A 27,413-nucleotide genomic window follows, 5' to 3' on the forward strand; every position below is an offset into this window, starting at 1 on the left:
AGTTCTCCCTAACTTCTACCCACTCTGCATAGACCACCTGTACACAGCGATAGTTACAAATTAACACGAATATTCTCCAAAGGAAAGGTGCTCAAATCACACAAGAGATTTTTGAAAGAATTTCCCCATAATTTCTGAAAAAGACTGCATAGTTACTTCTATTAAACATTGCCACTTAGGGAAAAATGATGCAAATTACTTAGCTGTAGTTAGAAAAACTTATATCAAACATTTCCAGTTCCCATTAGTCAAAAGCTACATTAGAAGGAACTGAAAAAACACACTGCACTAAGAAATTTGTAAGACAGCCAGCAGTAAACAGCATGTACATATACTAAAAGTATACTTTCCCAGGCACAGCATAGAGGCTACAGTACCTTACGTCTGTCCTAGTAGATGTAGTCTGAATGTATCAAAAAAAAAAAAAAACAACAACAAAAAAGAAGTAACGTGAGTTGCTAAGATGTAACTACAAGTTTTAAATAATCATAGCATCAATCAAGATTTGATTCAAAACAAATTTAGTAGTCAGAGGGAAACACTTGAAATACTTAACCATAGACACTTTAAACAATAACATTTAAGTGTTTTATTGCTACAAATTGGTACATCTTATCACAAAAAGCTACAAGGCATACTATTACACATACTCTATTATACAGAGTGCAATGCAGTCCCCAAAACAGCCACACTCAACAGCACAATTTTTGAAGTTTACTCATTCCATATCGAGAGGTAAATATGATAAGCTTATGCTGTACAGCATTTAAAATATTTACCCCACAGACCAGCCTTTCTTTTCAATTGATTAGACCAAAAAACTATTATATCCAACTTTCAGTACACACACCAAAAAAATAGGATGCTTAAAAAAATATACAACACAATGTTTTAATCAGCTTTAACAGTCAGTTTGCTATAAAAAGCTCAACTAAAATAGTCTTAATTTCATTTTAAACAAAATCAGAAACACAGAGGAATTAGATAAACAAGTTGTCCACAGAATGGAATGCATGCATAGGGTGGGGAATCTTCAACAACTCTCAAATGAGACTACTAAAGAGTCTTAGCCACTTTTGAGCAGAAATAAAAAGCTGTTTTGCCCCCCCTCATTTGTTTTCATTTGTGTTTTCTTTCACTTAGTTATCTTCAGTGTGGTCTAAGGTGAAGTCAGTTTGTTCTTCAGTTTCTTCTTCCTCTTCTTCCTCCTCTTCTTCCTCACCTTCAGCTGGCTCATCAGCCTTGTCCTCTTCTTCTGTCTGCTGCTCCTGAGCCTGATCATTAATTTCAAATGGATTTTCACCCTGGAGGAGAAAACAGAAAACAAACATTTTAAATATTATTTTTTCAAACAGTACAAAATAATGTTTTTTTAATTCCAGTGACTGGAAAGCTCTTAGTTTGTAGTATCTACTGAGTCCAATCAACTCATTGCCAAATCAAAGCCATAGTTGCCACATATAAACCCCCATGAATAAGGCAAAATTTTAAATTTAAGATACTGGTGTTTCGCTTTTTTAGAAGTAGACTCTCAAAGGTAAAGGCCAAGTATATAGAAAGCTGGTATAACAACTTATCAGAGACCTAGGGAAACAAGAAAACCCCAAATCTGACAGTTAAAGTTCAGGCCACTTTTTAGGTGAACCACTAGTATGCAAGCACTGAGAGGCTACAGAGCACCAAGAATTACTTCACCCAATCTGTAACACTGTCCAACAGTGAAATACCAAGGATACCTATTAGCTCAGTAAACTGGCTCGCAAAAGAAAAGAGAATGCTTGAACCAGTTTAACTCCAGCATCAGTGGAAAGCATTGTGAAATAATAAGGTAAGCATCCAAAACTTACTTCAGCTGGTATTTGTGTAACTCTCCAAACTGTACTCATCTACTTCCCTTTCTGGATAGAAGTGAGAAAGACCTCGACTAAAAAGCCTCTGGTACTATCCTCCTTGGGATCAAGCAAGTATTTTCAATCACATTTGGGCACAGCAACAAGGATTTCCAAAGATGGGCACAGAAATAAATGGAGTTAAGAATACTCCACCTGGTTAGCTTCAAATACACGCTCAAACAGTAAACAGAGTGAAAACAGTTACGTTAAGATCTGTAAACTTTTAATGCTTTTTGTTAGCATTAGCTTTTCATTAGAAAATAGTATTGTTTCCTAGTACAAGAACAAAAACGTGGCTTGTATCTGTAACACATTCACAAGGATGTTAAAAGTACATCTATATATCTGATGCAAAAGGAAAAAACTAAAATACTCTTGTGTCTGGGCTAGGTATGATCATGAATTGCAGTTGAAGAATGTACTTCTGAAAGAACTACTTTCACACTCCCACAGACAACTCAACTGTTCCTGACTCCTGAGGACAAGCTACAGAAAAAAGATACTGTTAATTCCTGTGAGAACAGTATGCAACTTACAACTAACCTACAAGAACTGGATTAAGCACACTATTTCTAGCTGAACAGATCTCTACACAATAATCACCCTCCTCCCTCCCCCCCCCCCAGAAAAAAAGATTTTTCCCCCTACTGTTTCTTCAGAGAAAAAAAGCATTTTAAATTCTCAAACTAAGGCAAAAGTTACTACCCTCCAGGGAAGATCCTAATGATTGCACTCTTCTTCCCAATGATGTAGCATTTAACACATCCAACACAGAAACAATGTTGATGCTAGTTGATTTTGACAGCCACACTGGTACCATCTTCCTAGATGGCTTAAATATATATATACACTCACACATCTATGGAGCATAAGAATGTAAGCAGTTAAGTATTTTATTCCCAAGAGATGCATCCTTTGAGCTCCTTGTCTCTAGAATATTTAAATTGCACTGAAAGCTTGAAACTAAAGTGGTGTTTACAGGAAAATGTGTTCATGATTCAAGTGACCCAAGAAACTAGCCTCAGTATTATTTGTAACAGGCCTAACAAACCTGATCCAAGATCCTGCAGTCTGCCTACCTCAGAGGTAAACTTCAGAATGCCTCCACTAATATATATGATAAACAGTCCTTCTGCTGAGTTTGTTTTATTTCATTTTGCACATATAGCAAGCAACCTGTGGAATAGTCTTCTACATGGAAAGAAGATTAAATCAAAGAACAGAAAACATTTTCCATTAATTGTTAGGTAAAGGAGTAAGTCACATGTTGAGCTGTCACCCAGTTGAACCCAGTCACCAGACCCACCAGTGAGCTCCTGCTCACTGCTGCTGGGGAGAGCCCCACTGCAGGCACACCTGTGCCCTCCCAAGCCAAGGCCGCAGCATCAGCACCCAGGGCAGGCACCACTCCAAACCCTGACCGTGGCTCAGTGTGGAAAGGTGCTCCCTGAAGCTGTCCACTCTCCTGGGCGATGTGGGTTCTACAAGTCCATCTGAAGACAACCCTACCAAAAAGCCCCCAAACTACCATTTCAGCCTCAGCTGAAAAAATGGCATTTTGCTCAAAAGTAGCCAAGGACTCTCCAAGACAATTATTGCTTGTCAGTTAGCTTACTCCAGACCAGAAGTCAGTCCACACCACCAATTTTCCGTCAAACATTAGCCAGAGCGTTCAATCCTGAAATGCCTTACACTATGCAAAAGGCAGCAAATATCCCCAAAACTGCTTGCCTGGTATTTGCCAGAGCCAGGCAGTCAACACAGCCAGGACTCAGCCTGCCAGGTCCTCCCTGCTCCAAATTTCTTCTTTCCACTCTGCATATGCTGCATACACAAAGCCTTCTGAAAGAATGTTTTTTGTGTGTGTTTTTGTTTCCTCAAGCCAATCTGCCTATCATCTCAAAGCAACTGATTTTCAGCTGTCAGCAGGATTTTCTACTCTATTGAAAAACTGCAGGCACCAAATACATAGACTGGTTCATCACATACTGCATAAGAACTACTGACTCCTTTGGTCTGCAGTTGATTATGCATTAATTATGAGAGGGATTACCATAACCAAGAAGCTAGATATATCTCACTGAGCAGGTGCTGCTAGAAGTGTATTGCATTTGGCAAATACCAATGGCAAGCATTCTGAAAATGGCAGTGACCTCCTTGTGAAGACAATCTTCAATTTTCCAACTAGCAAATGGCACATTTCCAATCCCCTTTTCACCAGTTTCCCACTAGGGGGCTGTAAAGGACAATGCACATGTATGCCATACCATAGGGAATACCAGCAGAGAGCTGAAAATAGTCAAATATTCTAAGCTGTGGTAGCTGGTAGTTGCCATCTTTTCTTAACAGATATAGAAGAGCTGTCTGAAACTGAATTATGCATTCAATTGTACATAATTCTGCAGAACATGACTAAATTCAACCTTTTAAATTACAATTAAATACTGCATTGGCTGCCACCTTGTCATATTTCTGCAATACAGTATTGCTTTTTCTGAAATCATCTATTGGTTAGGCACAGGGAAAATGTTACTACAGAAAGTCACGTCTGGCCCAGAAAAGGAAAAAATATTTTGCCAAAATGATTTCACATATTTCTCAAGCTGTGAATTTGTAACACAGGCTGCCACATCTTTTAAATTCTCTGACCATGACTAGTAATGTTGTAAGCTTCCACTGTCTGTATGCTGCCACGAATCCTAGAAATTCTATCAAACAGAATTAGACAAGTTGCATGTACAGTACTTTACAGTACAAAGTCACCTGCAGGAACCCTTGCTTCTAAACAAAGATTAACTCATTTGTAAAGTGTATTGTACTCTTCACATCTTACCTTCACATACAGCTCATACCGTGCCTTGACTATTGGATTATTCAAGATACTGGTAGCAGTAAGAACACTCTCCCTTTTTATTTGTTCTCTGTAGGCCTAAGAAACAGATGTAACAGTGAATAATTATTATACACCTATTCTGTCACATATTTGAATTCGTAGTCTGTTTCTGTAAGGAAAATTGTGAAAGTAATAATGCACAAAATGCTCATTCTTGGCATTCAATTCAGTTTATTACACAGCTAGAAGTTAAGTTTGATAGTGTTTATAGTTTGTTGCTTTAGTTTGATTAAGATATATATTCAGGTCTTGGTCATATAATGAACTACATATAACCATGCACTTATCTACTCCCACAGTTAACTGTTCTCACTTACAGATAATACCCATGCTTTTCCACAACTGCCTATGGTTCATGATTATAGAACTTCATTAAAAAAAAAAACATTACTTTTGAAATCTTTTTTGTACTATGACAACTGGGATTTTTTTTTCATTCATGCTATTCTTCTAATGTTGCTGGAAATGTTGGAAGATTATCATGAATTGTAATAGGATCCAATTCCATACTACTTCTAACTCTAAATTGCTCTCACTTTTCTTCATATTAAAAGGATAATAGCCAATCAAAGAAAGGATACCAGTACTGTTAAATTGCTGGAAACATATATATTATGTTTTATGATTTGAGTAACAATCTTTCTGACACTTAATGGCAGCAAAATTCCCCTAAAATAAAAACAAAGTTATTCTTATTAACATTCTTGGAACTTACTATTGTTGGCTATGAAGCACACCACCTTTTATTCACTGTGGGGATTAAAGTGCCAGCTAGTTCATGAGACATTACGTTTACAGAGAACATTCTAGATATCTACAGAATAAGTAGTGTTGATAAGAATTTAGAAGTTATTTACACTGAGTACCACATTTCTCACCTACTATGAAACTATGCCTTTTTTAAATCTCTTTTTAAATATGTCATATCTTACTTGTTTTCCTTTTGTGTGATCAGGAGATTTTAAGTGCTGCTGAACGGAACTGTGTAATGCAGGAACATACACACTGCAAGCACTGCAATGAACAGTCTCAACTTTCATCATGTGGTCATCAGCAGTAACCCCTGCCAAAGAACATGCAACAAATCATTAACACAAAAAGTGTTAAACCAGGGGAACGGGAGAAAGGATTGGATGTTTTATACCAGTAAGTTAGAGCTCTCAATTGGTAAACATGTCAAACTGAATCACAAGGAATATTCACACAAATTCAGGCATCAGAACTAGGCTTGCTGAAGAGAATGTTGGTAGAGATTTTTTTTTCACCTGATACTCCAATTCCTTCATTCCACAGACCATGTATGAGATTCAAGCAATTATGCTTGATGCCTGAGGTTATGATATACGAACACCTTACCTGCCTAAATAGAGGGAAATAAAACTGATGAACAAATCATAAATTGAATGTACAAAATGTCTACTATTTAAGATCTACAATGACCAATATTCTTAATAATATGCATTTTAATACAAGAACCAAACCTTAAATCAGTTTTTCACCAAAACAGCTGAATTAACTTCACCCCTCATAAGAGCACCTAATGTATTTCCTTGTCTCCCAATCCCTCAACACCAAGAAAAACTGTATGAATCCAATGTAAATCTGTTTCAAGTTCTAATGTTAGCTTCCCAACAGAGCATTCTGATCATAAAGGTAAACAGGCCCTCCTGTACTTTAGAAGAATACATAAAAATAACGTGAGACTGTTAAGATGTTGGCTACATCCATTAAGTAACTTTCAAAGTTTAAATTCAAGCAAATGCAATACTTAAATATATTTATTGTTTGAAGTAAAGGGACTCCAAAGATGTCTTTTCTGGCTCTAGTGCATTTTTTGAAAGCTCTCAAGCAAAGGATAAAGCAGAGGGATGTGGCACAAGCAGGTAGAGGGACACAAATGCCTTTAGAAAACAGTCTGTAGAGCAGCCAAGTGGGGAAAAAACAGTAAGTCAAGGCCAAGATGCATGTTGGGTAGCCATGGATTAGAAAGTGCTCCAAGTCCTCCTTTTGTCACAGCCTGCCTCAAAAACACAATTATCACACTGATATCATCTAGCACCTTGACATCATATTAATCATTATCATGTTACCACTTTATTAAGTGATCTCTTTCAATCTAACTGCACCCACCTGTTGCCATTCCTCATGGCAACACTGAATAAGACTGTGGTGAGGCCTACATAATTCTATTTGTCAAGTACTTAGCAAAACATTATCTTGTATTATGACAAGGCTACCTGGGCAGGAAATCTAAAGTTTGTTATCTCTGACTGTGCTTACATTTCACAGAACATCAAAAATGAGTCAAGGAACACAAACCAGGTAGAAAAAAGATGTGGAAACTGATCTCCATAGCATGCACTATCATTACTCACCTTCCATTATATCTTTTTCAACAGCTTGAGCGTTGTCTGTTTGGTTACTTGTCTGTTGCTTACGCATAGCTGTCTTCTTGAATTTATTTACCATACACTCCTAGAGAGAATCAGAAAAAAGAAAGTGTAATGGCTGATGTTTGAGGGTTTATGTTACAATAGGAACCCATAGTTAAAATATTACTTGGAATAGCTTTATTCTGAAGAAAAGAGAGTAAAAATAAATAGCAATTAATTGGGCATTTAAGTCACTACTTTTAATTGTAACTGGGTGAAGTTACAGTTGTAACATTATTTTAATGACTATATTTGCCTCACTTTCAACAATACACACTGCACCAGAAGTCTTCTCCAAAAAGAATGATAATGAATTAAGCATATTTTGAAGACTAAATGATACTTTCTAATAACATCCTAATGTAAAAACATTAGATAACATTTAAAAATCCATTGTCTTACATGAAGAAACTCCATCACTACTTTGTCAAATTTGGTTTGCTTCTGGATGTGATCCAATGTTTCCTGGTGAGCTGCGCTCTCCAGATGGGACTCAATCTCTTTTTCTTCAAATGTTCGAAATTTGCAAAATGAGCAAGTAAATGCCATTCTAGGAAGAGAAATACAATAAATAATATTACAATTAAAGAAACATTCTTCCCTCTCCCCTCAAAACAATGAGGACTTGACAAACCTAACCAGAAAATTAATAGGAAAAAAGTATTCCTTAAAGAAGCCTAAATGGAAAAAAAATCTACTACTTTACCATTAGGAAAGATAACTGCTACAAGAACCAAATAAAAAAGGCTAATCTGAGACTAGTAAGTTATCTATGCAGAAGAAAAACTACCAAAACCAGATGCTGGCTATTGTAAAACCATATTATTCAGTGTGTTTATCTATCATAGCTCTCCAATTTGTGTTATCTTTTGTAGTACTTACCAAAGTCAAGCCAATGATTTACTAACTACAGACTATTAAAAGAACTAACTCAAAGCTTGTTTTCCATACAAAAACTAAATCCTTACAAGGAAATGTGGCCTCCTCAGTACTACTGAGGCACTAACGCAACAATCATACACTGCATTCACATAAAGCAGAATAGTTTTGTACAGCCCCGGCCAACAGCCAGCTTGACTGTGGCAAAATTGAAGTTAGTTACAGAACTATCTACTTATTATTGCTACAAAATAACTCACCATACATACAAAAAAACAGAACCAGGTCAATTTCTAACAACTTAGCTCAGCCTGAATATGAATTTGTTTCACTAGATTACATATTTCAAAAGCAGTACCCTTCTAAGCTGCTTCTCAAGTGCGCACTGATACACTCGTCAGTGAGAACATGTAAGTAACTTGTGCATTTCCTGCGTGAATGTTGTGCAAATCATAGAATGATTTGGGTTGGAAGGGACCTTAGAGATCACCTAGTCCTAACAACCCTGCTACAGGCACCTCCTAGATCGGGCTTCTTAAAGCCCCATCCAACCTGGCCTTGAACACTTCCAATGATGCAACATCCACAATTTATCTGTGCAATCCCTTCCAGTGTCTCCATACCTTCAGAGTTAATTTCTTCCAAATATCTAATCTAAACCTACTCTTTTTTTTTTTTTTTTTTTTAAACCTGTTACCCATTGTCCTATCACTACACTCCCTGATAGAGTCCCTTCCCCATCTTTCCTGTAGACCCCCTTCAATGCCTACAGACTGCTATAAGGTCATTATCAAGTTTTGCTGGAGCTCTCTTCTCTAGGCTAACTAATCCTAACTCTCTCAACCTCTTTGTAGAAGAGGTGCTCCATTCCCTGATGATCTTCGCTGCTCTCCTTAGGACCCACTCCAACAGGTCCATGTCTTCCTTATGCTGCAGGTCCCAGAGCTGAACGTGCAAGGTGCTGTTTATTTCTGCTCATTTGTTCATTTATTTTTCTTTTGAAATCAGTCCATAAGGGCCTTTCAGGAATGAAGGCATATTCTTACAAAACAAGGATAAAGCAGGAGAAAACCACACCACGAGACAAGTTATAACACAAACCTGTATCCGTCACCATATTTTTCGCTGTTTTTTTCCCTTCTACGCCTTTGCTTCTCTCTTCTGGCCTCAATTCGTCTCTTTTCTTCTTCTTCGCTTTTAACTTCTCCTTTGCCATCTTAAAACACAGAATGATTTTAAAGTGTTATATTCCCAAAAAGTCTAGCATTCCGGGCAGTGTTAGTCTTCCCTGTCTCTTCCACAAACACCTTTTATATAGTCACAAAACGCAGATCCTACACCAACATTGTTTTAAGGCTTATTTAAATGCCATAGAAGTTTTCTTTTGTTTTCCTCCATTAAAAATGACAAATTTAAATACCTGTTTCCAACAGGTAGGGGCCTAGATTACACGCATAAAAGAAAGGAAATTCAGAATTAAAGCAAGTCCTATAACCACGTAACAAAGAAAACACACGACGGACATTACAAACAATTTTTTTCTCCACGGCCTAAATTCATAAGATTTGTTAAAAAGAGTCACGCTGTGCAATAATTATTAGAGGTCATACATACATGCATACTAAATCTATTCACCCAAAGTCATACAAATATGGTATCTATAAAACCTTACCTGACAAAGCAAACTGACTTACCTCCAAAAGTCTGATACCCAAGATCATAAGCATCTCTTGTAAAGTCTTCATATATAACAACTGCACCACTTGTGTCCACTTCAATTTCCTAAGTCAAAACCACAAATTACAAATGGAAAAAACACAATGCCATCCTACATCCAGCAAACAACATGAATTATTTCCACTAATTTGTTACCTGCTATTTTTAATCAAATATAACAATAGATGAAAGTGAAATGAGCAACCACAAAAGGCTCAATGTAAAACTACCACAAACTATGCATTTATCTTTCATGCCAGAATATCTTTATAAACTAGTTTCAAAGTCAAAATTCTCACTGTCTTCTACATAAACCTTCTGATTGCCAATTCAGACTTTTAAATACTTCCTTGGGAATGCGTTAATACTTCCACTCAACGACAAGGGAAAAACATTTCAGTCTCTTAACATGGAATGAGGATATATACAAGCTTAGCTTAATCTCATTCTTGCATGCTATTGGCAACTAATCTTTCTGCAGGTGGGAACTAGTCTTTGCACCTTAACAGAAAACATCTGTTAACAACGATTCTGTTTCCATTTACCTTCTCCCCTTAATGTTACTGACATCTCATCTATCCATTCTCCCTCATTGCTGTAATTTCCCTGTCATTTTATACTTCATTTCTCAACCCACCCAAGCCAAAGGTCATTGGTATGTGAAATCAAGTTGTCTGCCTATGAAGATGTGAGAAGTGTTCACGTGACAGCTGTGTATTACAAAAATAGTCGGTAGGTGTACAAACACACTTTAAAGTTCCCTTTCCAGACTACTTGCACAAGCTACCCCTTTCACTTGAAGTCAGCGAGATTTCAAACTGACACTAAAATAAGACAGTTTCAAATAAAAAGGAAAAAAAAAATCAAGTTTGCAAAGAAACTTACATAGTTAAGCCTTAGTTTTTGTACCTCTAACTTTATTATTTGTCTTAAGGTATACCATCCAAATTGTGAAAGAATCAAGCATTTTCTAGTTCTTAGAGTCTTTACCTCTATCGTGGAATCCTGGAAAGATGACTTCATGTCTATAAGCATAAAATAAGGAAGAAATAAGTAATACAAAAATGCTGTTTAATATTACTGTCTATTAATTTTAGAGCAATAAAATATTCAGGAAAAAAGTCAACTTATTCTGCACCTAACACAGTCTAGATCTACAATTTATCATATTTTAATAATAACCCTGAAAGCAAAATCAGGTATTCTTAGGAATATAAGCTAACCAGTCTTTCAAAAACAATCACTGGTATCTAACTCCACAAAACAAAGAAGTCATGACTAAAAAGGACAGTCATGACTTTTTGAGATAGATGAGACAATAAAAACGATAAAAAGACATTTCGAGATATATTGCTCATTGTGTACACCCTGTTAGTTGATACCCACTTCTTAGTTTTCAAGTACACAATACCACTTAGAGCATCTTTCAGTTCAAGTCTTGGAAAATTGTACCAAGCCACTCAGTCTTCCCCCACACCCATGTCAGAACCACAGAACAAGTTGATTTTAGTGCATTCTAGTAGGTACCACCTACTCCATTAACATAGCTTCAATCTTACATGGTATATAACACTCCTTGGGTTGTGGAAATTAGTGAATGGAAACAAATAATGTGCTAGAACTGCTCTATCTGAAGGTAGGTTAGGAAAGTAGAATCTATAAAAAATACTGAGAACAGCTAAGAGAAGAAACCATTGACATGCAAGTCTTTTGAGATATTTGGATGTGTATTTTATGGACCTATTTCACAACACCAAAATTAGCAAGTCCAATATTACAGTCCCTGTACAAAATGCAAATTAATCTGTTCTATACGCCCACTTGTTGAAAATTTTATCTTAGCTTTGAATTCAAAACTAACAGCTTTTTAATATAAAATAGAGCAAGTAAGAACCATAAATCATAGTTTCTCCCAAATTTGCACACTTACCTTGCTAGCTTTGAGCTTAAATGATTTTAAACATTTTTCAGGTGTGATTTATAACAAAACTATATAAAACACTGCAGAGAGAAATCACTGAGAAAGCTACAAACACAAAACCAAAATTCGCCCACTGCACATGCTGTTGCTAATACTTCAAGTGAAATTTACATTGCCTCAAAGCAAGTAACTTATTCAAACCATATTAGCAAGTTTTCTACCTTCGACTTTTGGCTGCAATACAATAATTATTAGAGTTCTAGGACATCTTCAAGGAAACTACAAAAGTCAAGTGTCGCTAATGCTTTGTAATTTATATTTCCAGTTTATCATCTTTACAGTTCTTGCCTTCACTACAGAATTTCACTTACAAGAGCAACTCTTGTCTACCCTCCACTGTTGAAGAACAATTTTCCACTGTTTTCTTATTTCACCTTCCCCTCTCTCTCCTCTTCATCCACACTTTATGCCTTTATTGTAGCTGCACTACAGTTGATGCTCTATTTCATCCATATATCAAGGTCTTTGGGCAACCAGGCCCAGTCTCATACAGGTGCACATTTTAAGGTGTGTCAGGCATCACCAATTAACAGAACACAAAATCTGAAAATATTTTCAGTGGTAAAAATTTGCACCCATGAAGTATCTTTATAAAGAAGTCTAGATGAAGCAGTTCTCAGCAGTACATATTTAAACACATCAAAATGTCCACTTTCATTCAGCAAGTTATCTTTGCAGTAGAAGAGCTAGAAGAGTAGAAAAGTAATTTCAAAAGGTCTGTTATAGACTACTTCGAAGGTAGAAAAAGTTACAACAGCACAGTCTTTTTTCTAAATATTAAAACTAAACTCCAAATTAATTTTAAAAAATAGCAATTTTAACTTAATTTTGGCACTTTTTACTTACTAGGTGATTTTTTCTGAGTCAGCTTCAAAATAGGTTTTGTCATTTTGGGTTTCTTGATAAACGTCCCACCAGGTTTGTTGTACGGCTGTGGTATCATTTTTCTTTTTATTCCTCTTGCAGCAACTGCTGCAGGACTGGGTTTGTTATGATAGTCAACAACAATTCCAGGTCTGTGCATTCCTCCAAAGTCTCCCATATGCTGGAAATTTGGGAAATCAAGAAAAAGGTATTAGTATATGACATCAATAGAAATACAACAATTACTCGGCACAAGTGTTTATTTTAAAATGTAACTCTATACTAAACTCTGCATTCTGGAACAAAATGCAGGGGAAATTTAAGTTCCCAGTTTTGATGTTTTGTGCAATGGTTTTGTGGGTGTCCAGTAGAACACACATGTATAAACCATGTTTCTGCTTATTCAGAGCCATTGTCCAGATGATGAACATGCCTGTCAAAGCTCAATCTCAGCCTAACATTTTGGCTCCTCTCTTCAGATTCTCCACATGATGAATGACTTTCCCCTTGGTGAAAAAACAGAGCTAACCAAACTACTTTTTCCTACACTCTAGTTAGCAGCTGAGAGAGAAAGAGAGAGAGACTTCTTTACTCTAAATTATTAGCAGTGATTTGAAAACTGAATAAAGAAAGTTGTTCAGTGTGAGGCAGTGATTAACTGAAGGCAGCTCAGTCTGTCTTTTACTAATTATTCCAGGACAATGCGCAACAGTGAATTCAGAAGTTGGGCTTGGAGGGTCTAATAAAAAAACATCAGCAACAGGAATGAAAATTCACTTGAAAGACTAAATCCTTCTGTTACGTCTGAAGTGCTGTACAGACATTGGTGGACACTTATTTATGAAAGCAACCTCTGAAGGCATGGAATAAATGAGTAATCTGAAGAGGGAGAACTTAGGTAGCTGCATTTTTTTTTTCAAAGCACCAACACATTTCTTAATATTAGCTCAATTATTTGATTAATAAAGGTCAGAAGACAGCCCACTAACTGGATGGATGAATTGGATAAGCAGAAATATTTGAATCACCGTGAGAAGAGAATTAGCACTACACTATCAAAGAACATGAAAATAACTTCAAAATACTTTTCACAAAAGGGATACCCGTTTTATTAGCAGATTTTATATGACAGACTGAATGCATCAAAACAGGCACTTTGCTTAATCAAAAGTCCATGCACAAGATCTCCACATTAATTAACTTAGTTGAGACAGTTACAGAACTACCTAGCATGTACATTTACATTGTATGTCTATAAATTTGGAACAAAGTAGGCACTTGAATAGTTTCAAGTACTTTTTTAAAAACAGTATCTATTAAAGGTGCAATGCATTTTAAGTATGGTAAGTACTTTAGCCTTTATGTAATAAAGGATAACGTAAAAGACTAAAAAGATTTCAAAAGCAAAAATAGAACAGAAATAAGGCTACTCGGTCACCATTTTGCACAAAACTTTCAGATCCAAATGAGTTCTGAAAGGATGGCATCCAAGCTTAAGAATCAAACACTTTCAGCTTTACAAGCAGAGAAATATAAAGATTAGACTATTTCTAATACCGTGCTACATGCTAGCTAGTAGCCATGTGTAAATCTGAGCTAAAATTTGAATACGACAACTACAGTATTCAAGAATGCTCCAAAGTAGACCTTCTGAAACAAGACCACCAGACAATTAGGCACTTAAAAGACCCAGAAAAAAAGATCTTCATCTAGACTTCAAGCTACAAGCAAGTTGTATGGTTTAACATTAAAGAATTGCTTCCCAAAGAGATATGGCACACTTAGGAATTTTAAAAGTTAAGTAGTACCTAGAGGCATAGGCGGAAAAGCGTTCACTGAACTCTTCGCAATTAAAAAAAAATCAGAATTGGGATTATAAAACCAAAGTAAAGGGACACCATCAACTTAAAGTTAGTGCGTCTGTCAGGATTATTTTTTATTCTCTTCTGTTGTATTTTTTCCCTAGCTCGTTAAACATTAAGCACTACTTCTCCAAACTGTCATCTACTATTTTGTGTCCAGTTAATTTGGACAGTTTTTACATCCTACACTGGAAAGGAATCCACTGAAAACGAGGTAGAAGATATGTCACCAAAACAAAATGAATACAAGCCATAGGGTTAGACACATTACCAGGAAATCAATCTGAAGTTTGCGAAAGAACTTGATTTCAAGTTGATGATGTCCCTTTAGTTGTGCTTTAATTTTAAATACGAATCACTATAAGTGCTAGCCACCTACCTTTGCAAATTCCTCCCCATCACTCTTTCAATACACAAGTCAGAGTAAGAACTAAGTTTAAGAGAAGACTTGATGTTTGATAAAGCATGTGTTGAACATACTAAAGAATTAGCTGAAGTTTTACCTTTGCAGGAAACGAAAGCTGCTCTGGCATTCACAACCGGGTTTTATTTTTTTGCATATACATTGCACCTTTAACCTACTAAAAACTTCAAATGGCTTTGAATTAAACTTTCACAATATTCAAGAATTTCCCCACCAGCAATGAGGATGCTAGTGCTTACAAGGAAAAATGCAAGTCCTTTTAATCCCTTTTAGACCAAACCTATGACTTTTATCGTCGCCTTTCAAACAAAAGGAGAGATTTAACAAACCTTATCAACTAGTCTTCTATTACTCATTACTTTCAAGAGCGAAAGAGAGACTGCATTCTACTTGAAGACAGCTTCAAGGGGGTAAACAACATTGTCAACCATGATAGTTTGCTTGGACAAAAAAACACACTGTACTGAACAGTGTATTAATTTTAAAGCAGTGGTCTTGAAAGGGTTTAAAAGAGTGTCTAGTGAAAAGAATCTGAAAAGATTCTGTACTTACTCCTCGGCCTCGGCCTCTGCCTGTTGATGGTCCTCCAAAAGCATCATAGTTTCTGCTTCCAAATCCACTTTCAGGATAAGCAGGCGTTCCTCTCCCCCGAGAGCCTACAGGTGCAGGCTTCATATGGGGTGAAGAAAAACTGCTGTAGGAAGAGTAACTCTCTCTTCCTCTGTCCTCCATAAACCCAGGCCTCAATTTTGAACGGGAGTAAGGTGCTTCCCAGCTAGACCCGCCCTGGTTTCTACCTCCGAAAGAGTCAAGGCTATTCCGGTAGGAGTTGTCAAATCGACCACCATAACTACCTCCGAAGCGGCTTTGTTCGGGTTCATTATAACCATAGCCAGATCTGTACAGATCTCGCCCACCCAGAGAAGACCCGGAGTCGTAAGACTCATAAGGTCCAAACCTGGAAAAGTTGCACAGTGAGGAGAAAAAAAAGTAAGCTTACTAATGTTATACATTTCAAAAAGACATGTTATCAGTTGACATTTATCAACTAAAATCAATTTATTACTATACTGGTCGGTACAGTTGTGTTATTGTTTAATCTTGATTAGGGCTGGGCAAATGACACTATGACCAGATAGAAAGCTATCTGAGCCATTTTTTCTACAAACAATTCTAAAGTTCAGTATGCCTGAACTTTGGTCAATTAAAATTTTCAGCAACATTTACTAAATTATTAGAGCCCAGCCCTAGTCTGACGAAAATAATGACCTGCAGACATTCACAGGCTAGTCAAACTCTCCTTTCTTCAAAATCATGCCCTCATATTTTAACAGTTAAACAGCAGTTAAAAGGCGGCTTAGTTCTCAACTGAGAGTAAAAAAATAAAATAATTTTTAGTGGTACAGTTGTGTCTTAAACACCCCAGAATTCTAAAGGAAAACATAAGTGCTCTTCCATGCAAGTTTATACTTTTTGGAAATCATCTTCCCTGTAATATTCAGTCACCCAATCAGAGATCATGATCTTCAATGCACATGTATCTTTTCCTTGCAGACCATTAAGTCTAGCAACTCCAGATTTTGAAAAACTATCTCAATACACGCAGAATGGAAACAAAAACAGTCCTTAAAGTTTCTAAGTATAGTAACAAGGAGCTGAAATCTTTAGCTATTTATGAGTCTGATTTACGTTAGCAGGAGTCAGGCTGGAAATCCATCAGTATATGTACACCATTGGAAGGGAAACACATTAGTGTCCCTACAGGGTTATAATAGGTGATTAAGCAGGAATTGGGAAAGACAGCCCCTTGATAAAATATAAACTAGAACAGACTCAAAGTTCTGCCTGGATCTATAGTAAATTGAATGCCTTCATTTTAAAATACATTTAGTCTTGGAAGACCGAGAAGTAAACAGAAAATAGTGCTACCTAAAGGAGTCCATGCATAATATTAACATTACATGGCAAGAGACATTTCTGTGTTCAAGTAGTCATTCAAACTCAATCATATGCAGATTACTGTATGGTAGGTACAGCTCGTTCCTCAATCTCTGCTCAGTCTTTTAAGTCAATCTTATTTTCATCATTAAACAAATTATAATGAACTAAAATGTTTAACAGACCCATGCAGCAAAACACAACATTTCTCCAGCCTCCCTACTTAGTTCTGTCCTCGCCCAGTGGCACTACAGTGACTACGAACAAGAACCATACAGTAGTCTGGCTACAGCCAGACAAGAATTCAAGGGCGCACACAAGAAAACCATCAGATTATCCAAGTTTTCTTCATGTTTCATTTCCTCCAAGATAGAATCACTACTCTGAAACGCATACTACTTCAAATGTGATATTAAAAGATAAATCAAATCAGCTGTTCCTTACTGCTTTTATCTGAAAGAGCAACAGGAATAATATCCTAGCATTAAATACACAACTTTAAGACCACTGCATCAGAAATTTTACTTTTAGACTAATCCGTCTTGCAAAGCAGCCCAGAACATGCACACAATTTTTAGTGTAATCAGTACCTGCCAAAGAAATAATCTGGACATGACTTTCAGATTCAATAGGAAGACCATTTAAGCACTGCACATTCAAAGCAAAGAGCACATACCCTAAATGTTCCTTGAAAACGGAATGTTGATAGATTCAGTCTAAGCCACTAAGCCAATTAGGTCTAGTCTGCTATGTCAGAAACAGTATGTCAGGCCAATCAGTTATAAATTACTAACCATTACCAAAAAATAAAACTTGATCCATTTTCAGTCACAGACGTATTGTTTCAGTGTCGAACTTTTCCACAAAAACGCTAATTGTTACAATAATCTAGCTTTTACAGTTTAAGATTTGCCAGTCGTTAATGAACATGAAGACTCAGAACAAAAGCGTTCATACAAAATCATAACAACATGCCTCAGGAACACTTAAGTTAGAAAACAGAATGATTGAAACTTAAATAGTATTTGATCAATTCTTGGGACAACTGAAGGATTATTTTACCTGTTACCACCACCACCACCTCCTCCGCCTCCACCTCCATGACTCTCCATCCCATAGGATTGGTTAAGGTAAGAGTCCATGGATCGTGGGCCACCATAGCCTCCATGCCCATAATCACGGTCCATGTCTAAAAAAGAGCAGAAAAATGTTTATAAAGAAAGCAAGAGAGAAGTCCCATTAAGCATTCTAGCTTAAATTCTTAAGTAAAATGTTTAACCTGCCACAGAGCTTACAAACAAAATACAGCACTCTCAGTTCTGAATCAATTTCAACAATGTGCTGAGGGAAACCATGTGTCTTTGTCATCATCAGAGAACCTCTTAATTGAAATGAAGATGACATTTTTTGTCAGTAATGGACAGGTCAGGATTATTGTTCTGTCAGCTGGAATTCAGACGCAGGTTAAGACAACTAAATGGAAAAAACCTGACGTGGAGCATCAGAAGTTAGTGAAGAATGATGACCACTTCCTCCCTTTGATAACACACACAGTTCAGACACCTGGCTATAACAATGCCACAAAAAAATGTTCAGAAGTTGACAGAGACACTGCTTCAAGGTTACAGCTCATGTCACGCTGCAATGCAGACGCTGCATACAGGCTCCAATCTAACTCTCCCTTCTAGCACCAACAGAAAACCACCACAGCACCACTGAGTTGCAGGTGACCAACTCTGCTAAGAGGGTGGTACCTCATTGCTGAACTGATGTCACTTCATGACACCTTTGTATCTTGTAAAGAAGTCTGCCAAAAGAACCAAGTTTCTCCTCAACACTCTAAGTCCTATATAGAAGTATGGTTAAAATAACCACACAAAAATTCAAAGCTCTAAGACAAAAATGTAGATCTGCATAATGAACATGAGCCACAGCCTTTCTGTAAGGTGCACGCTTTGCACCTCATCAACATTCTAGTGATGATCACTGTTTCCCAGGACTGGCCAACACTAATTTCTGGGTAACAGAAAGCAAGCCTGTCAAGTCAAGCCTCATTAAAAAGTAAGGTAGAAAAGGAAAATCAGTGAACCCGGAAAGAATAAAAATATAACCACACAAAGACTTATCCACTATTTCCTACATTCCAAAGAAAATCCCAAGACTTCTCCAGAACAGGCAATAAGCCCACTCAAAATAATAAAATATTTCCCATTTAACAAAATATAGTACCTCTGTGTGCCTATCAGTTTTGTAGAAAATAAGTACATGTATATACGTTATTTCCCATTTGTAACTGCTTTTTGTTAGACCAGACAGCCATTGTAATTTACTTTCTTTATCTGCAAGGAAAACTGCAAATGGTACTTAGCTGAGTATTTCACTGTTACGGGTGTCCCTAGCAAGCCTGAATAGAATCTCCAAATAAGATTTGCTGGTTTGTTTGTTCTCCTTTTAGTGATCATACGTACTTCCTAAGAAGTTGAGGATGATACTTCTAGAACTTGGAAGTTGCACTGCATCTTCCCATATTTGGGATGTACAATAAGATTGAGCAAAGTAGGAAAAAAACTCTCAAAATACTAATCATGTAGCATCACATGATATCAGTCTAAACTCCAGGATGTTACTCCTTAAAGAACTTGCTGAACCTTCTAATATGAAGATCTCATATTCCTCTCTGGTGTGACTGATCTACTTCCTTACATTTAGGGCAATACCCTGAAGACTGTCCACATAAAGATATGGGCATGTAAGAAAAAAAAAGTCAGTAATTTTTGCAAAGCTTTTTAAGTTCAGCTGATCCTGTGTTCAATCTCAGATCCAAAGTTTTTTTTTTTTAAGTGCAGTTTATCAAATCAGAAGACACTGACATCTTGAAAACAGCCTGAAGGGGACCAATAATTCACCTCAGTTTATCCTACTCCCTATCATCTACAGTCTCTCTGATGGCACAAAGGTAATTAGGTTAAGCAGGCTAATCACATCATTCAACATGGAAGAACAAAACGCATTGTCAAGATCACTGCCAACACAATCTGACTAGTACAGTGAGTGACCAGTGTGGGGAGGGAACACCACCAACTTTTACATTCACATGAAAAAAAATATTCCAAAAAATTATTTGAAGCTATGCTTCAAACCAAGGTGATTTTTTTTTTTCCTAAAAATTTCAGCACAAAAGCAAACATTGAAATGTGCTTCCCAGGACAGCATCTGATGTCTGTTTCTATTCAATGCTCCCTTTACTCATCCAAGGTTCATCCTACCCTTGGATCAGCAAGGATATCTGTACCATCAGCAGTGTGGCTGCCATTCCCCAAATGGGCAATTCCTGTTCCCTAACTGACCAATTTACTCCTCCTGCCCAGGCTCGCTGCACTGCATTTCCCTACACTGTAGTATGCTCCTCTTGGAAAAAAGATTTAACAGAGGGACACAAAAGCTACAAAGTGACAGACTATTACATGGGTGGTTTTGTACTACAAGAAACTGGAGGTAGCAAACAAAACTTTCAAAAAAAAGCTTAAAAATTAACTGGATGCTTTTTTGCAATAGATACCAAGTCCCAGCACTGCCCTGTGACAAGAAGTTACTAAAAACCTACATGGATTTAAGAAAGGACTTGGTTAAATCCACTGACAAGACATTCAAAGGATGTCAAACACTAAGACTTTGGCTGCAGTTCAGAAAATCCCTAACCTACTAATCAGCCAAAACATTTAAATATACCAAAGGGGCCCTCATACTATTCCTTCCACACCCCCAAATGGACAGTGTGACACATAGGAGGCAAGGTGGGAAACAGAAGCATCTGAGACCTGACCTAATAAAGTTGGTTTTACCATCACCTTCCAGCTTCATCACTGACTGTTCCAGACTGCTGGGCAGTAACCTACTGTCCAAACCACTGGCCTCCCACTTGATCTTTTCACCAGCTGTAAACTTAATAAAAAATTTACAGACTTTATGAATCATGACCAGCACTTGATAAAGATACTGCATTCAAATAACCAGTGTAATATTTCTTCAGGTAGAGCTTTTCTTTACTTTGCAAGTCTGTTCTCCAGATAGGCTTTATTCTAAAAGGGGAAAAGAGAAAATAAATGTACAAGGCAATAAGCGTTCACCGAATATACCTGAATGAGAATCACTTGCACAGATTTAATTATTACAGTCTCACAGTAAATAGCCTATTAGTTCCCAAACCTGACAACCAACATGAAAACCTATTTGTGCTGGCCTCTTTCACACTTCTGATTCTTCTTCTACTCACTAAAGCCAGAGACAGACATGGAGCATAAAAAAAAAAAAAAAAAGCTGCATCTGCACAAAACAACTTTCTCAGCCTATAGCCTGCTCCCCGTTCACTTCTGTTAGCTCAGGCCGTCATTGCTGGTGGAGATGCACAGAAGCTGACTGCGTACAGCACTCAAACTAAATGTGAAAATATTTCACACGCTAAGAGAATGTGTACTCAAATGCTAGGAAAAAAACAGTTAGGAATTGCATTGCACTGCTTCAAATGGAAAACAACTGAGAAATTTGGTACTTCTGTCTCACTTAAGTTTAAAAAGTAACTGTTTAGCAAAGAGACCTTTGAAGAAGTATTCTGTGTATCTATAAATACTTCAGAGAGGAAAAAAAAAAAAATGGTTCATTGTTGCTCCTGAAGTTTAAAAAGAAACCAAATCTTTGACACAGTTGAGGTATCTGAAATAGCGTTTGTTAGAGGAATAAATCAGGTTTTGGTATCTGCAGCTTCTTGCACACAGTGTTGATGAACGAGCTGCTGAACTAAAGTACAGAAACAGAACAGAGAAGAATTATTCCATTTTCCATTTCTAAACCGTATCTAAATGCTCTCGGAGTAAGGGAGAAAAGTTATGATAAAGGGGAAAAAATATATTAACCTTAAAATCAAAAAGCATAGGCCACTAAAAGAAGAGATCAACTTACACATTAAAATGTTCACTTATATGCATTCCTGAAGTTTAACGACAACAAAAAATGTCTGATCTAGCAGAGAGATCACTTAAAATTGCTGCAAGATGACACCTCATTATAAAGTAATGAAAAACCTGTTTTCCTTAGGAAAGAACTAAGAACTTAAACATGTAGTAGATAAGAATCAGGTTCCCTTGGTACAGAGGACTCTATGAGACACACTTTTAAAGAAAAAAATTAAGATTAGAAGGTATTGAAAACATTCACAACACAAGAAGTTAAATCATTTCCAATAGCGTTCCCCACATGGAACATGTAAGAAGCCTAGGAGGATGAAAGAAAGGAGAAAGATCTTACATTAATGAATCATGAATATAAAAATTAAAACTTTAGTAAAACGTAATATCAATCTCAAAATAATTAAAAAAAAACACAGAATTAGAGGCTTGAAACAAGCTATAATTGCCTAGAGTATTTTTCATTTGTAATTTATAACAACAAACTTCAGGATCCATTGTGCAACTGTAAGCTGCATTTTTTCCAGACACATTGTATTTTTCATAGAATTTATGCCTGCTTTAAAGATCCCAACTTTGTCAATAGATACAGAAGATTTAATGCATTGAGTCCCATGCAAAACAAGGCACCAATCCAACAACTAAATGAATTTTAGGAGTTGCAGCAAAAGCCATTTTCCTTTCCAAGTTAAATGGACATGGTTACAGTAACCAAAACCTCAATATATTGTCACAAAGTTTATTCTACAGGCTACATCATCTGGCCTCAAACCAAGCCATGAGCAAGGGACAACGGTGGAATCACAGCCATCATCAGCCATCCAACAAAAAGCACGCTTCAAACTGGCTAAAAATTTCCAACAGGAAGAACTTAGCCAAGAACCGGGCAAAGAAGAAAACGCTCAACATTCATCCTCTGTTGCCATCTACTGGACCCCTACAAAATAGCCTTTAGCCCACTGTACAGGATCAGGGCAAGACAAAGGCTCGTTCATTACTTACTAACATACATGCAATGCACAAACATTAACGTCAAGTGTTTCAAGCTGCAAACATCATAATTAAACTTGTTGTGAATAAATATAAGTAACAAAAAACAATTATCACAGATTCTTACAGAGGTACATGAAAGTAATAGTTTAACTGTACAATATGTTTCATCATTAACTTATCATAAGATGAGCCTAGTTTCATTTTAATACTGCTGTCATCAGATATTAGAAAAGCAGGTTCTGGTTATTGACTCCAGTTAACATTCCAGTAAGAATTTAAATTACAACTTAAGAAGAACCTTTTCTACTAAATACATAAAGGACATTTATTTAGAAATCAATATAGAAGATTTAAAAAAACAAAAACAAGTTCAGAGTTTTTAATTATTTTACTATGAAGAAAAATAAATCCAGAACACTATTGTTGGCAAAAGAGCTAAGACTCAAGGATTGTATCATGAAAACAGTCATACTGCAATCGCAGATGCTTCTGTAATCCATGTTATTTCCACGTAACAGCCAGCAAGTGTATGAAGAGATCCAATAGCAAATATTTATTTGGTCACATCTGTAAATAAAGCTTAGGTACAGTTTATTGTAAAAGTTTTATATTGATACATCAACGACCTTTTGGTACTTGTTTGCATGCTGGCAAGAGATTTCAAAACATTTCTTGAGTCTTGCTAAGTTTATAGCCTTACCCATAAAATCCGTATTCTTTTCAGTTGCAGGTATTTTAATAGCACATAAACAAAAGCTAACATTTGCTCTATCACATTTATTTTTATGCTTTGTATATTCCTTCCCACACCCTTACTTAAAGTCAGTTACAAAAGAAAATCTAGGTTCTTCTTTTCCCATGCCCGCGTGAGAGGGAAACATCCTCTGACCTCGTTTCTGCTGCTTTCTTTTCAATCTAAGCAGCACGAATTGAATATAGTATAGTCCATGAGAACATAAAAATACCGATGTATGCAAAGAGCAACATCGTAAGTGAAGCCTGCATTCCCTCCCATCCCTGCTCCTCCGACACCTCATCATTCTGCCTCGGACCGTGCAGGAGCTCATGTTGACATGCCCAAGGTGAGAACGCAGTCTCACTCCCCGCCAGTTACAACTCCTCCAGAACACAACACGTGCAGCCACACCGCGTTACGTACTTTCAACACCCCTTTTTAACATCTTTGGCAACACTGACTGCTCAGCCCCAACGCTTTTTTTAGAGGTTAGACGTATTTATAGCTCATACCTGAGACTGACCCACTGGGCATGTTCACACCACAATGCATGGGGGTATCTGGGAACCTCCAATCTCTGTCTTCAGCTGGAGAGGATGGGTCAGTGAGAATGACTTAGTGCTTTGCGAGAGCTCGCGGGGAGACACCGGGAGCCGCGCCGACAGGCGGCTCTCGCTGCTGGCGGCTCTCCTGGCACGACCCCTCACGGAGCTCGCCCCGAGCTCCCCCCGGCCCTGCCCGCGCCGCCGCCGCCGCCCCCCCCCGCCACCACCACCACCACCACCACCGCCGCCGCCGCCGCCTCCCCCTCGCCCCCCGCTCTCCCCGCGCCCCCCGGGCGCCTCAGCTCGCCGCTCGCCCCCCGCCCCTCCCGCCCGCCCGCCCGCCCGGCCCCGGGAGGGCCCCTCGGGCCCCTCCGCGCTCCTCAGCCCTCCTCTGCCCTCCTCCCGCGCAGCCCGCCCGCCGCCGGCCGCCACCGCAGCTCCCCCGGCCCAGGAGGGGCGGCGAGGAGGAGGACGAGGAGGTGCGTGCAGGGAAGGGGGGAATGGGGGGGCGCCCTGCGCGCAGAGAGGCGGCCGCGGCCATGCGGGGCGGCGGCCGGGGGCTCACCTTCCCCGTAGTCCATGATGGCGGCAGGCCCCGCTCCCGGCGGCTGGCGGCCGCGGCTGGCAATGGCGCCCTCCGCCACAACGCGGCCAGGCGGAGCCTGCGCGCCGCCGGGGAGCGCGCCGATTGGCCCGGCCGCCGCGTCACGTGAGCGGCGCGGCCCGAAGGGAGAAAGGGGCCGCGGCCGCCCGAAGCGCCGGCGCCCGGTGCCCGGATCGGCGGGGTCACGAGGAGGGAGGCTGCGCGGCGGCCATGTTAGGTGCTGGCAGCCGCCATTTTGCGTCATGGCAGCGGGCCTTATCTCGCTTGAAGGCGCCGCGGGGTTATCAGCGGTGAAACAGCCGCGTCCTCGCCGCGCCTTCTGTAGTCCCAACGGTTTCTGTCGCCCCACACGCCCTTTGGCCCCGGTGAAAGCAAAAACAGCAAACGCTGCTCTCGGTACACGAGGACCACAACGTGCCCTTACCCTGAGCTGGAGGCCAGGCAGTGCTTGGCAGGGGCGAGTCCCCGCGGCTCCGCGGTGAGGAGCCTCGTCCCGTGCCAGCCCAGCACAGGGGCTGCTGCTGCTTTGTGCGAGCATGTGGCTGTGCCCATCTCCTGCATGGCTGTGCTAGGGCAGCAGCTCGGTGGTGTTATGCAGAGGAGCTACTTGCACTGCTCCCTCATCAAGGCTGCTGACATGGCAGCACTGCCCTCGTGCCCACACCGGCCCTTTGGGCTGCCTCGGGGCCTTGCCAGGAGGAGCATCGCAGATAGCTAGGAATAGGTCTCGATATTCACTCTTTCCCCCAAAAATAGCGAGCGCACATAATCCTGTGCTGAAGTGTATTCTTCCTTAGGCAACAGAACTCAGTTAAGCAGTCTCCTCCCTGCGACAGTCCCCTTACACGAACCTCCCATTAACACCAATTCATCCGTGAATCCCAGGACAAGCTATTTCAGTTTCTGTAACAGGCCGTGTTGAAAAGCTGAAACAGGCTAAAGGTAAACACAGGCTTCATTCAATTCAAGCTAGTTGTAAGACACCACTTTTCTCCTCCCATAGCCAAACGTTGTAGAGAAAAACAAACAAAAACACAAATCATGCAACAAAAAACAAAGACCTATGTGAGACTCACATGCTGAGAAATGTTTCATTCCTTGTTTCTTAATATTTTATACATTCCTGAATGGGGAGGGGGGGAGGAATATGTGAGAGAGCAGCAGTGAGCAGATCTGACAAAAAAGCTAGGGCGTTGTCTCTGAGGACGAGCTAGAGACACACTTTCTACTTGTAATGGTGGCCAAAGTCACTATTTTGATTTTTGCTTTTGTCAGGGAAACAGGACTTCACTTTTCAGTAGCTAACAGGCTTGAATCAAAACCTGCCAATTTCTCTACATCTGAAAAGTAATAAAAACCCCATTGTGGGAAAGGAAGGTTTGACTAACCTAGGTCCAGAGTCCAAGCTTTTTATTAAGCTAAAACCTGAGTCTGACACAGCAGTCAGACATTTTCCCTCCCCAAGCTCTGGATGGCAGCAGATGCGAATATACTCGAGCCACAGACTTTGGATACAGCTGAGCAAAAAGCACTGTAGCTTGTAGTGTGCTCATTTCCCTGTTGAGCTCTCCTCTGCTAAACCTCGTCTCCTGTTTCAGCATCACCGGAGAAAGACACACAGAGAAAATGGTTATTCCCTGCCAAAGGGAAGCTTTCCTCCAGCCTCACCACTGACTTCTCAGCCAAGGATACAGTATGCTTGGGCAGAACAGAGTGATTTTATAGGGCCAAACAGTCCAGATACAAACTTGATTGTGGACCCATCCCTTTACACATGCACCCTTGTGCAAACCAGACAAGTTTCTAGCACTAAATAAGAGATTTACACAGTGGGAATTTTCCTGTACATTCAAGGCTGTATGTCTCATGTTTGCAACATAGCAGTCCCTTTTCTACAACCTTTCTTGCTCTACTAGACACTAGCTGTTCATCCTGATCTGTGGCCTTGTGCTTGTGAACTGGAATGAGCAGATCTGTGCACAGATGTACAGTACAAGCAGTTTTGCTGGAGGGCACCTGCAGGGAGTGCCATGGGCCGTCTGTTTTAGTAAGCCTGCCAAAAGCCTGCAAACCCCTTACCATAATCTTCAAAATTCAAAATTTTTTTTCCCCATGCAAGAAAATGCATGGGCACAGCTGTATACATTTTGCTCTATGCAAAATAATGTAAATGTGAGGAATTAAACAAATGCATATATGTGCACAGAAGCCAAAAGCTGTCCTAGGTAACAATTCAGTACAAATACAGTGGGAATAAACTGATTCTCCCAGATGGCCTGAAACAAGCAACAGTCAAAACTAAAGAATCATCTCTGCTTTAGGAATTGCATGCATGCTGCAAGATGTGCTGCTAAGGAATGCACTAAGTGTGTCCTGACAGACTGAGAATGGGTAAAAGTAGGACCAAGGCACCTAACACTCCCCATTTGTAGGACTTGATGCCAAAAGAGGCATCCTCTTGTGAATTTCTCCAATATTCTGCTAAAGCACGTTTGTTCAGTGACTAATCCATCAGCACATTTACTCATTAGAGCATCCTGGAAAAAAAATGCAATAGGAGATGCAAAACACAGTTAAGAAAAATTCAACAGGACATTAACAGTAATAATTGCAAATCAAATTACAAGAACACATACTTCTCTTTTGCTTACTGCCAAGTGTCACAGAGTTAAACCTCTATATTTTGTTATACT

The 27,413-nt window shown here is 38.9% G+C and overlaps 1 protein-coding gene across 2 annotated transcripts; it reads right to left on the reverse strand.

The window, feature by feature from the left end:
• Positions 1 to 24,810, reverse strand: ZNF326 (zinc finger protein 326). Of its 2 annotated transcripts, XM_082765553.1 has the most exons (13): positions 24,682 to 24,810; positions 24,084 to 24,158; positions 17,944 to 18,070; positions 15,496 to 15,901; positions 12,640 to 12,838; positions 10,803 to 10,837; positions 9,791 to 9,878; positions 9,198 to 9,312; positions 7,620 to 7,767; positions 7,161 to 7,260; positions 5,718 to 5,848; positions 4,726 to 4,821; positions 1 to 1,304 (listed from the first exon to the last, which is right to left on the reverse strand). In XM_082765553.1, the coding sequence occupies exons 1-13, from the start codon at positions 24,695 to 24,697 to the stop codon at positions 1,140 to 1,142; spliced, it is 1,701 nt and encodes a 566-aa protein (XP_082621679.1). In that variant the 5' UTR covers positions 24,698 to 24,810; the 3' UTR covers positions 1 to 1,139. The 2 variants fall into 2 exon arrangements, with proteins under 2 accessions (XP_082621679.1, XP_082621680.1); XM_082765554.1 differs by lacking the exon at positions 24,084 to 24,158 and having other exon boundaries at positions 2 to 1,304; positions 24,682 to 24,800.
• Positions 24,811 to 27,413: the final 2,603 nt, after the last annotated feature.

This window comes from Aythya marila (assembly GCF_965140915.1).
Source record: "Aythya marila genome assembly, chromosome: 8".
Lineage (NCBI taxonomy): Eukaryota > Metazoa > Chordata > Aves > Anseriformes > Anatidae > Aythya > Aythya marila.

Bases quoted from the DNA above. Each gene is read 5' to 3' on its own strand.
- ZNF326 (XM_082765553.1), bottom strand. The intron at 15,902-17,943 runs GTAAAATAATCC...CAACTTTTCCAG, and splicing joins GGTGGTGGTGGTGGTAACAG to GTTTGGACCTTATGAGTCTT. The intron at 10,838-12,639 runs GTAAGTAAAAAG...TTATGCTTATAG, and splicing joins GACTCAGAAAAAATCACCTA to ACATGAAGTCATCTTTCCAG.